The sequence below is a fragment of the Cryptotermes secundus genome, unplaced genomic scaffold (genome assembly GCF_002891405.2).
Source record: "Cryptotermes secundus unplaced genomic scaffold, Csec_1.0 scaffold2042, whole genome shotgun sequence".
NCBI lineage: Eukaryota > Metazoa > Arthropoda > Insecta > Blattodea > Kalotermitidae > Cryptotermes > Cryptotermes secundus.
The window spans coordinates 473,838-485,809 of record NW_019743681.1 but is presented as its reverse complement, the minus strand read 5'-3'; the positions used below and the strand labels follow the sequence as shown (position 1 = coordinate 485,809).

At 39.3% G+C, this 11,972-nt stretch overlaps 2 protein-coding genes across 6 annotated transcripts in view; one reads left to right on the top strand and one right to left on the bottom strand.

Moving 5' to 3' along the window:
- The window catches only part of LOC111874296, a 36,505-nt gene that overhangs the window by 14,621 nt on the left and 9,912 nt on the right, over nucleotides 1-11,972 (top strand). Inside the window, exon 7 of one of the 4 annotated variants that reach the window (XM_023869673.2) lies at nucleotides 6,453-8,533. The exons of the other annotated variants lie outside the window; for them this stretch is intronic. The gene's annotated coding sequence lies outside the window, so the exon portion shown is untranslated. Of the gene's footprint in view, nucleotides 1-6,452; nucleotides 8,534-11,972 lie in introns of those variants that run through there. 4 annotated transcript variants of the gene reach the window in all.
- The window catches only part of LOC111874295 (protein patched), a 120,284-nt gene continuing 112,450 nt past the window's right edge, over nucleotides 4,139-11,972 (bottom strand). Inside the window, exons 23-25 of one of the 2 annotated variants that reach the window (XR_002844525.2) lie at nucleotides 10,956-11,106; nucleotides 9,274-9,656; nucleotides 4,139-4,516 (exon numbers count right to left, since the gene is read on the bottom strand). Coding sequence is in view for 1 of the 2 variants with exons in the window: in XM_023869671.2 (XP_023725439.1) it covers nucleotides 9,517-9,656; nucleotides 10,956-11,106 (291 nt within the window). In the remaining variant the exon portion in view is untranslated. Of the gene's footprint in view, nucleotides 9,657-10,955; nucleotides 11,107-11,972 lie in introns of both variants that reach the window. The other variant, XM_023869671.2, reaches the window with a different exon arrangement.

The window sequence follows — 11,972 nt, the reverse complement described above, 5'->3', positions numbered from 1 at the left end:
ATTACTAGAGCTCCATTAACATTACTGGTTTCATGTATACTCTCAGTTCTGCCTGAAAATGTTTCCTGTCCCTAATTTGTCATTGAAACCTCCCAACAGAATTTTCATGTGACATTTGGGGTATTTATTGAATACATGGTATGGTTCCTCACAGAAGCTGCTTTTATACGAGGGTGAGTCAAATGAAAACCTTAAATTTGTAATAAAAAATCGAAATTTCGCACCATTATCCTGTAAGTTGGTAAGCGTGCTACAAACAGCGTACAGAATGGCCTGTAGGTTGCAGCATAGTGCAGATGCACGAACACCGTCACAGCACCAGTATAAGATGGCTGCCCCACTTGAGACTTGCACCAGGGAAGAACAGCATTCTGTTATTCGGTTTTGTGTGGTGAAGGTGTGAAACCTATTGAAATTTATCGAAGAATGAAGTTTCAGTATGGTGATGCATGTTTGTCACAGCAGCAAGTGTACGAATGGAGTAGGAAGTTTGCAAATGGTGTGACTTCAGTGGAAGATGCTCCTTGTCCGGGTCAGGCACATCAAGTTGTGACTTCAGAGAACACTGCAGCAGTTGAAGCCATAGTGAGGGAAAACCGCTGAGTGACACTGAATGAAATTGTAGCAAGTTTAAACATTAGTCATGGTTCAGCACACCACATTGTGCACGATGTGCTCCAGTTTCACAAAGTGTCTGCAAGATGGGTGCCACGGCAGCTGACTCATGAATTGAAAGACCGACATATTGATGCTTGTGAAGAACTTCTGCGGCGCTTTGAACGAGAAGGTGATGACTTCCTTGCAAGAATCGTTACTGGGGACGAAACCTGGGTTCACTTCCACCAACCAGAAATGAAGAGAGCGAGCAAGGAATGGCACCATTCCTCAACTCCAAAACCGAAGAAGTTTCGAACACAACCATCAGCAGGGAAGGTTATGCTGACTCTTTTGGGACGAAAAAGGCGTCATCTTGGAGCACTACACGTCTAGAGGGACCACTGTCACCAGTGCATCATACTAAGATCTCCTAAAAAATCATCTTCGGCCTGCAATCAAATCAAAGCGTCGTGGATTGCTGTCCACAGGTATCCTTTCGCAACATGACGATGCTAGGCCCCATACTGTCCGTACAACAGTTGTGACAATCAATGACCTGCATTTTGAGTGTTTTCCTCGTCTGGCATACTCACCAGACATTGCCCCAAGTGATTTCCATATGTCTGAACCACTCAAAGAAGCAATGGGAGGAAAGACGTTCCGTTCTGATGAAGAATGCATGAGTGGTTGCGCGGACTACCAAAATAATTTTTTTAAATGAATTCATGCACTTTGTAAGCACTGGAGGACTTGCATTGAGCTTGGGGGAGATTATGTTGAAAAGTGATACAGCTTTGTACCACTTGTGCACAATAAATAATACTCAAAAAAATATTTAAGGTTTTCATTTGACTCGCCTACGTATTATCATCTTCATTCTCAGCTGCAACATGCACTTTCAGAAGAACATGATCGTTTGGAGTTATATACATCCTAGCACCAACAAACTCTACCCTCTTAACTGCTGATATGGTTCTCTTATGCATGAAAAATTGTCCCTAATTCACAATTGTTATTCCCATTTCCATAGAGAAATGTGTAATGATCTGCTGGTCCATTACTGCCCTTGTCCCATCTGATCTCCTGTGCTCTCATTAAATCAAACTTGTACTTTGCTTGTTCCCTTGCTACCGTTGTTAATGAATCTTCCCTATGTAGACTCTCTACGGTCTCTTTTAACTTCCAAATCCCATGTCCATTTTCCATAGCGTATGTTGATCAAAAGAATTCATTCAGGTCAAGCCCCTGTGCAAGATTTCATAACATGCTCAATTATTATGGTGAGTTCTTAGTCCCCTGCGCAAACCCTAAGATAGTGTACCACCCCTTTTTGGTTGTCCACAGCTGCATAATAAATTTGCAGCTACCTTCCATATCTGGAAGCCATTGCATGGCAGAACCTGGGAACATGTCATGCCATTGGTGGCAAGGGACACACTTAGTACTATTCGTTTATCATTAACATAAAACTTACAGTAATAATAGTGGCTGTGAATATGGTTATGACCACCCACGTGGTTTCTTGTAAAAGGTTATGTGGTCACCGTTTCATTGCCAAGTTACTCAGATTTCACCCTCAGATGACAGTGTCGGTGAGAATAAATTATAAATGCAAAATATTTTGCATGGTAAAATATGAGGGTTGGAACTTTAATAGTGGCAACACTGCTGTAGAGATGCCATGCAACGGAACCAAATAATGTCGCTTATACCACACGTTAGTTACATACCTACCTTACCTCAGATCAAATGGACTCTCCCTTCCCACATCACGTGCATGTGCAGTGACGAGAAGAACAGAACCTCATGTTAGCTGGCGGTCTAATGTAGTGTTGTCACGATGTTTTCGAAACAGGAACAACAGAGTTGGATAAAGATTGAATGTGCCAGAGGCCGTACAGCATGACACTGTCATCATGGTCTTCAAGAGGCTTGCAGGGAATCTGCATTGTCTTACAGACCAGTGGCAAGGTCAGCAAAAGCCTTCAACGGGGGACACCAAAATGTGGCAGACATGCGTCGGCCAGGTCATCCTAGTGTCAGTGAAGAAGAAGTGTATGCTCTTTCTGCATTACTGGAGAGTGATTGACGCCATACGATTCATGAGCTGGCCCGAGGGACAGGATTAGTCCATATGACTGTGCTTCACATTCTGAAGGAATGCCTGGGCATGAAAAAAATTGCATCATGATGGTTCCACATGGTTTGACAGAAATGCAGAAATGGCTACAATACGATGCTGCTCATAACCACTTGGAGCGCTATGAGCACGAAGGAGAGGCTTTCTTATGCCATATCATTATGCTGGATGAGACATGGGCCAAATCGTATGAGCCACAAATGAAACACCAATTGAACAAATGGCGTCATTACTGGTCACCACAAAAATCAAAAGTTCATCAGAACCCCAGCAATGTGAAAGTTATGGTGATTCTTGTGTACGACTGTGATGATGGTATGTTAACGCATACCATTCCCCGACAGCAATCTGTCAATGCGCAGTATTACTGTTCATTTTTGGAACACAACCTGCAACCAGCTTTGAGAAAGAAGCAGCGACACTTTCTGCAGAACCCACCTATCATTTTACAGGAAAATGGTTGGCCGCATGCAGCGCAAGCTGTGGCTGATTTGTTCAATCGATGGGGCTGGGAAGTGCTGTACCATCCACCATACTCCCCGGACTTAAGCCCTTGTGACTTCAACTTGATTCCTAAGATGAAGGAGCCACTTCGTGGCATTCGCTTCAGAACTGTTCCAGAGATTCTTCAGTCAGTAGACCGCTCCATTCGAACTAGCATCACAGCAGGCACTGCTAAAGATATCCTATGACTTCCACCTCGCTGGCAACGGGTTGTACACAATGCTGGTGACTACATTGAAGGACATCTATTTTGTATCAGTTGTAAATAAATAGTTGCCACTATTAAAGTTCCAACCCTCGTATCTATTGTAATAGTGTAGTTGTAAAATTTCACTCTTATTTTAGAAACTCTGGACAGAGTTCAAAAATCAATATAGTAAAATTGTAATAAAAGTGGACAGTTTATTTATAAATGTTATACTACAATGCCCACACACAAATGCGCATGCCAAAAAACAGTTCACCTGTCAGTCTATTGCCATGGGATTCATGAGTTGGGCACTTCTCAGCACTGAGTGCAATGCAGTATAATGGGATGTGAGTGTGTGGCCAGAACATGGCACGTTCTGCAGCTTCACAGCAAACTCTACCCAAGAAGGGCACTGCACTCAAATCGATGCACGTAGCAGCATAAATAATAATTTTTCTTTGGTTCTCTCCAAAAGAAATACTCTGTCTTTACCAAATTTTTATGGTGTGCCATTTTGGAGAAATGGTAGTACAGACAGACACACCTGCCAAATTTGTACATGTAGATAGTGTAATTTTGGGAGTTGTAATCTTTTTATTTTACCAGGCGTGTTACAGTCAATGTATTTTACGTGCAGGGGTGGTGGGAAGGAAGATGCCCTATCAGGGTACTAGGATCAGGATTGTTAGTCATGAAATTAAGTTAAATACTTTCAATTACACAGTTTAATGTCTTCCACATCTATGCCATACACATGCATACATTCTGCACCCTATTTGGGATAAGCAAGAATATCCATTAAAGGTACTTTCACTTTATATTATATTAATAGCAAATGTCATTTTGTTGTGAATTAACATTGCATTAAAATATACTTTATACTTAAAAAATAAAATTACAGCTATTTTCATTTGACGTACAATACTTACAATATGATAGTGCTTATAATTACAATGGTGGTTCCATCTGCTTGTTACAAGAAAATCTGTACATCTTTTTACAAGAAAAGCTACTCCTTTTCGTTCGTGTTGTTTCTGTATGGGATGAAAGAGATGAGGCACTTCCATAGTCCATTGTATTCATACCTGAAACAATTTATACTAATGCACACAGCTTTTCACAGTTTGGGGATGTGTGAACATCCCACATATTATCACGTATTTCTGCAACGCTCGCTATTCAGCTCACTTTTCACCTACCACGTGCACTTCCAATCACGTCGGGTTCGGTTCAGTTCAGTTACAGTTCTAGATTCTACAGTTCAACTAGTGGTTGTCTCTTCATATGACATCCCACATTGGTGACCCCGACGTGATTGGAAGCGCGCGTGGTAGGTGAAAAGTGAGCTGAATAGCGAGCGTTGGAGAAATGTGTGATAATATGTGAGATGTTCCCACAGGACTTTTGTATATACAGGTGATAATTTCTTCAGTCACGTGATTGTATGTGGTATGCATAAATGGTCTAATCACATGGAATGATTTCTTTAAACTTGAAGAACACTATCTTCTGGGATGTGATGCCATCTGTGTATGCAGTAGGTATCTGCCAATGTTCAGGAGGAACATGCTGCCTCCATATTCAGGGTCAAAGCGTAAGCTGCAGCACTACTTGCACTGCTTATTTGTTGACACTTCAAATGAAAGCAGTATGTTCCTCCAAAATGTCAGTGAACACTAGACTGCCTGATGTCACATCCCAGGAGCTGGTTCTCTTCATAGTCACCCCTATGAGAACCTCAAATCTTGCTTATTTTCACTTATCCATTGCAAATCCTAACGAGGAACCAGGGGTTGTGATTATGCAATCTGAGGGACCAGGCAGAGAGCATGAAGCATACTGCTCCCACATACCCCTCAGATTAAGTCTGAGCAAAATTTCTAGCAGCCTCACATCATCTTAAAATTGTTTCACTGTGACAAGGCATTATTTAAAGCTAGTCCTGCAAATAAGCATGACCTTAACTTTTTGTGATATGTTTGCACGTAACTGTACAGCACAACCTTCAGTCAGTGTAGAGATTACATTTTGTAATTAAAGTAAATTTATAATCAGGCTGCACACAGAAATACTTGGTTTCAAAGATGACTGTAATGGTATTCAAGCAGCTGTGTCTGATAATATTGCGAAGGTGTCACAGAACACACTCACATTTCCTCACACTGATCCGCTTCTCCTTCATAAATAATAATAAAATATTGTCTGTACCTTATACACAGAGGTACAAGTTGAAATATACAAAATTACACATTGGTAAAACTGGCACTACAATAATGCCTGAATGAAGAACAATGTTACTAGTATACAAACTTGTTATATTTAAAAACATTGCATATATTATTCATGGGAAAGAGTTTGGTTTCTTTTATAAATAATGGTTAATAAAATATAATTGATTTTTATATGATAAAATTGCTGCAAGAAAGAAGTTACATGACTATATGAAAACTTTCATGGTAAGCCTCACTGTTGTTTTGGTCATTGTACATATACATTGTATTTATTACTGCGGGACAGTCTTCTGCATGTTTGAATTCTGAACATGCTATATGCTTAACGTGATACAATTAATAAATTGTTTTCAAAAATGTTTCTGCAAGTCCTGATTTCAAGAAAATATATTTGTCAACACTTTGCTTTGTACAAAATGAAATTTAATCTTTTAACACATGGCAGATTTTGTCCTGCATGGCAATTGAATGTTCTTGAATCTTAGCTGAAAGAAAACCATATCCAGTGTTTTAAAATTTTTCACCTTTATTTTCATGGCTATGTCCTTACCTACTAGTAAATGTTCCCATTGAATCATATTTCTCAAAGTATAAAGTCATCTGAGATGTAAAATATTTAAGAATTAAAAATATTATGATTCCTTCCATCTATAAATTACATAGCCATGCTTGGTGTATGCAGAATACCTCACTGTACCCCACTTTACCCTCTGAATACATAAGTGCCAAGAAGTAATATTAGCTTTATTCACATTTTCACTGTTTATTTTGTTTAATGTTTATGTTGCAGGTGAGTGTTCCAGAAATTATGAATGAAGCCAAAACTAATATAAACAACACAAACAGTTTGAGAATGACTGGAATTTTGTGCATCCCTCTGTATGTGGGTGAAGCAGTACTTCTGGCTCTCAGTTGCTCCAGTTACAAGTGTCACAAATATCTATATATGATGAGTATTTATGTAAACTGCTTCAGTAAAGTCCAGTAATCTCTTCCATTGCAGCAACGTAAGAGAGTATAAATGCAGTTCTTGTTGGGTGAATCTGGTTTCTATTGTTGATGCTTATATTCCTGTCTGCTCTCTGTTCCATTTGCTGTGCTCAGTGAAAAACAGGTTCCTGTGAGCATAATTTTTTTTTCTTTTCTGCAGTAGTAATTGGTTTGTTATTTAACAATGCTGCTGTCAGCATCCTGACTATATAATGTTTGATGACAGGATGACTAATGAATGTAGAGCAGTTGGTGGAATGAAAATTGGCAGGGTAAACTGAGGTACTATGCCCTTTGTTTATCCAATATTATTTGCTGTGTACCATTTTTAATTCAGTTCCTAATGCAAAACAAGATCTTTTACATTCTTATTACACATTTCTTAATGAACTTTGTGATATGGTGTCACAAATGCTCTTTACAAATATCATTGATGAAAGTACAAACATTTGCATTGGTTCTGTCATAATATTATTCTCATGTCCTCCAGCAATTCAATTACTCCTGTATCACATGAATGAATATCAACTCTGTCAAAGCTTAAAGAAGAGGTGCATTCACTACTTGAAAATTTTAGCTATAACCTCTGCTAAGGGCTCTTTAATTTCATGTTAAAAATTAATTAATGCCATATTGAAAATATAATAGAATTACTCTTATACGAATTTGACATCCAATCACAATTTTGTAGATAATTTTCGTGTAGCCCCATTGCCCATAACAGCTACAAACCCAACATGTGTTGCTGCTTAGATAGATCTGATATTGGTCAACATACAGGATTTAGAATGAAATTATTAAATTGTAAAAGAAAGTACTTTTAGGGCTACGTTCTATTAACTGCATATTGGAAGCATAGCGCCAACAGTAGAATGTCCAGTATATGAGACTGTAATATGGATGTGAATGGAAACCAGGTACTAGGTTGCTTCTGGTGGTCAGTTTGTGCCTCAGTTGAATGTTAAACTGATCGTTGTTAAAATATATATATATACACGCACACAAAGAATTTGAAATATATACTGCTTGATGCCTCATCTCGTTTTGAGTTTTAAGGCACTGGTAACATACATACAAGCTGAGAGTATATTAGTCTCTTTGCTTCTGATGCCTCTGTTAACACTTCTCACCAAAATGCGAGACGCCATAACCATCAAAACACACCACCCTTTTTTGCATGCCTTTTGAGCATAAACACAGAGTCGAAATATAGTACTTATTTTTAAGGCACTGTGCGTTGCCTTTGGGGTACACATCAGAATGAGTCTTACATACACATATGAGAACATAATTTTTTTTTAAAACATGACCTCAGCATGAACTCCAAAAATTGCCAGTATTCTAATGTAAGCCATATCGCACATATTATCAGAAATTAAATGCTTCATTATCACATGAATTTTCCATTCTTTAACTCTTAATGTAATGGCGCAATGCTCTCAGATCAGGGCAGTCTCACACATTCACTCTGAAGTCTATGACGTTTCCAGACTGACAAGCTATGGCAATGAATGCCTGACAGCTTCCTGAGACCATCCAAAACATTTTTATTTAATGCGTCAGTAGCAATAATCATTTCTTACCCTAGAATTGTGTCCTGCAGCTGTTTAGCAAAATGAGTTGCTTCCAGAGTTTGCCCGAAAGGCAAGCGTGCCTTCAGAGAAGTGACTGAAGTAAGGCTTGAAAGGCTGTCAAGTCTAACAATGGATATTTCATGGTAATGATTTTCTGTTTCATTAAAAATATTAGTAAAACATTCCTGAGAATTAAGTACCATGAAATAGTATTTGTTGTGTATTTTCTTATGGTTCATCATATAAAAAAATATGTACATAAGATAAATATGTATACTAGTAATAAATATAAAACTTTTGTCTGAAACAGTTCCATATTTATATATATTATTAAATCTTGCCTTGCCAAATTTAATATGAATAGGAAAAGGGTTCATGAATTAAAGTATGCTATATAAACATCACATTAAAGTGTGACATAACTAGGTGTCATGGGGACAACACCCAGTGTTTAATTTGGCATTTAAAGGTGCATTTATAAATACATTCCTCTTCCTCATAAGAAACAATTTCATTGTATGATTTAGAGTCACTTCCATTACACACACTGTACAGTTTTTCACATTCGTATTTAAAGTTACAAAAACAGATTAGAGTTTGGTTTTATATCTCAGTTATTCTTGTAAAGATTACTGTTCAGAATGTATATTAAGTATTGCAACTGTTTGCATTCAAAGGCAGTTCATGACATATGTAAGTTACTGCTTTGGTAAACATAGGGTCAGTAGGTGTACATAATCACAAACTTGTGCTTCCCACCAATACCTGGGAAGTGTTCACCTACATCTGCAGTTTGTGGCCTTTGTTTTTGAAAGCTGTATTTAGAAATTTTAAATCAGTGTTCTAGAATGGAAGGTTAGTGTAAAAAGATTTTAATTCCATAAAGGAATATAATGAACACAATAATATCTATTCATCTTAGGACAGAAGAGTAACACAGTTCTCAAGGGCTCAAATCCATGGAGTCTATACTCTGATTTTATTCCACATCCCTGAATGCACAACCATTTAACTTAGTATCTGTCCTTTTGTTCCAGAGTTACTTACTTCATGATGTTTTAATGTGATGTTCTAGAGAGATAAGGAACTGTATCTGTCTGGATGATAATGAAACTATCAAGCGGGCAAGTGTGCATCAACTTGTAGGTGCTGAATCTGTATTTCATGGGCTAAGGGGGAAGTAAGTCATCAAGACTCTCGCCTGTCCCATTCAGGTTACTGTTTCAGTGATTTAGTGGCCAAGTTTTGATCATCATCATGGGAGCAATGTAGCAACGTTTGAGCTGTGTGCTAGGAAGACGTGCTGCCATCCTGTTTGCCGGAGTTATCTGAGGATGAGTCATGCTCACAGCCTGAGCTAGAGTCCCTGTGATGACTTGAATGACTTTTGTTGCTGCTACTGCTGCTTCCCAAGTCACGTTCCACTGCTCCTGTAATCAATTTAATAACATTATTATCATCATCATAATTTCATGTAGGCTCTGGGGGTTCTCGCAGCACTGGTTATGAAGAGTTCTATGTTCTCGGATGTAACACTGTGTAGTCCACTGAAAGTCAACTGACCTTCAGAGGAATATGCCATCCCATATTCAGGGTCAAAGAATAAACAAGGCAAGAAACTAGTATGATACCTGATATATATCGTCTCTGAAACGTCATTTGACTTTCAGTAGACTAAATGGTGTTATATCCCAGAACACAGAACTAATCATTAGCCTACTTTACTTATTTTGAAGAAAAAAAAATAAAAGGAGGCTCATGAGATCACCTTGCTGTCTGTCTGCATGTGTGCATGCATGTGTCTCCTAACAATTCCTGAATGCCTGAACTAATTCTGTGAAACTAAGTATGCATATCATGGCACCTGAGTCAATCTGAATGACATAATTCATAAATTTTTCTCATCAGTAATACCAACATTACAACCTCTTCATATTTCTTAGACAGAACCTTACTATCACCTGAATGCCTGTACCAGTCTTCATAAAACTTGGTATATATCATGCCACATGAAGCTATTTCACCAGCATACATCATAAATCCCTTTTTGTTTTAGTTATGCCCGTATGTTATAAACTGTATTAAATATTAAAACTCATTTTTAAAAAATATTCTAATTGGAATTAAAATTAAGTTGGGTGTTAAAAGGTACTTTTTTTCTTCTCTCTTCATTTTGCTGTCACTTCCCTCTTGCTTTGTGTTTCCACAATGTTTAGGTGGTGTTCACCAGTGTACAGTCTTGTTTAGTTTCTTCCTATGATCTGAACTATGAATGTGTTACTAGTGCATGTATTATAAGTTTGTAGGTTGGGTTGGGGGGTGTGTCTGTTTTCCTTACCTTTAGGTTGATGTTGTGGTTATGTATTGCCTTCCCATGTGTTACTCATGTGTGGGAGGTTTTGTTTCCTCTCTTTCTGGCCAAGACTGAGCTCCTGCTTTAGTTAGGAGACCTTGTGATGTGTGTGTACTGAGAGTTTAGCTCACCTGGCAGTGGTGTGTGCACTGAGAGTTTTGCTCACCTGGCAGTGGTGTGTGCACTGAGAGTTTTGCTCACCTGGCAGTGATGTGTGCACTGAGAGTTTTGCTCACCTGGCAATGGTGTGTGTACTGAGAGTTTTGCTCACCTGGCAGTGGTGTGTGCACTGAGAGTTTTGCTCACCTGGCAGTGGTGTGTGCACTGAGAGTTTTGCTCACCTGGCAGTGGTGTGTGCACTGAGAGTTTTGCTCACCTGGCAGTGGTGTGTGTACTTCAACTTTAACATGGGCTGTGGCAGTAACTTTTGTAGTGACATGTGACTGAGACCCTGAAGGTGGATGAGACGTTGAGGCCTGACCAGTTGGCGAGCCATTGCCATTGCCACTTGTGGTTTGACTTATATTCTGAAAATCAGACAGTAATATTGATCATCTGAAGTTGTTGAGGTCTCTCGTAGCATTACTAGGGTAGGTAAAAGAAGAACTACCATCTACCTGGGGAAGGACAAGTTAGAAATATACAAGGTGGTTCAAATATGACCGGGGCTGATTTAAAAAAAAAATCATAATTGCCAAACACTTGCATATGTCAGTCTTCAACGTACTCCCCTCTGGAGTCAATACATTTTTTCCAACTTTCTGGAAGCATCTTGATGCCCAAAAAAGAAAAAGACTTGTGGTTGGTGGCGTATCCACTCCCGAACAGTCTGAATGATGGCGTCGTCCACAAACCACATGCCTTGCAAGTCTGATTTGAGCCTTCCGAACAGGTAGAAATCACTTGAGGCCAAATCGGGACTGTACGGCGGATGTGTCAGAAGGTTCCACTTCAATTTCCGAAGGGTTTCCATTGTTGTTTTGGCTGTATGGCGGCGTGCATTGTCTTGAAGGAAGGCTACCCGCTTTCCACCTGTCTTCCGCTTGGATCGGATCTTTTCCTTCACGTCTGTTGCCAGGAGGTCTGAGTAATAAGCTGCATTGACTGTTCTGGCATCTGTCAGAAAGTCTACATGGATAACCCCCTGCCAGTCCCAGAAGAACGTTGCCATCACTTTTCCTGCTGAACGGCTCCTCCGCTCTCTCTTGGGTTTGGGAGAACTGGTATGCCACCACTCGCGCGATGATTGCTGGGACTCTGGAATGAAGTAGTGCACCCACATTTCATCAGTGGTCACTATAGACTTCAAAAATGCATCACCTTCGTCTTCAAACTGCTGTAGGAGACGACTGGGAGCTTGCATGCGCACCATTTTGTTCACATCCATCAAAGT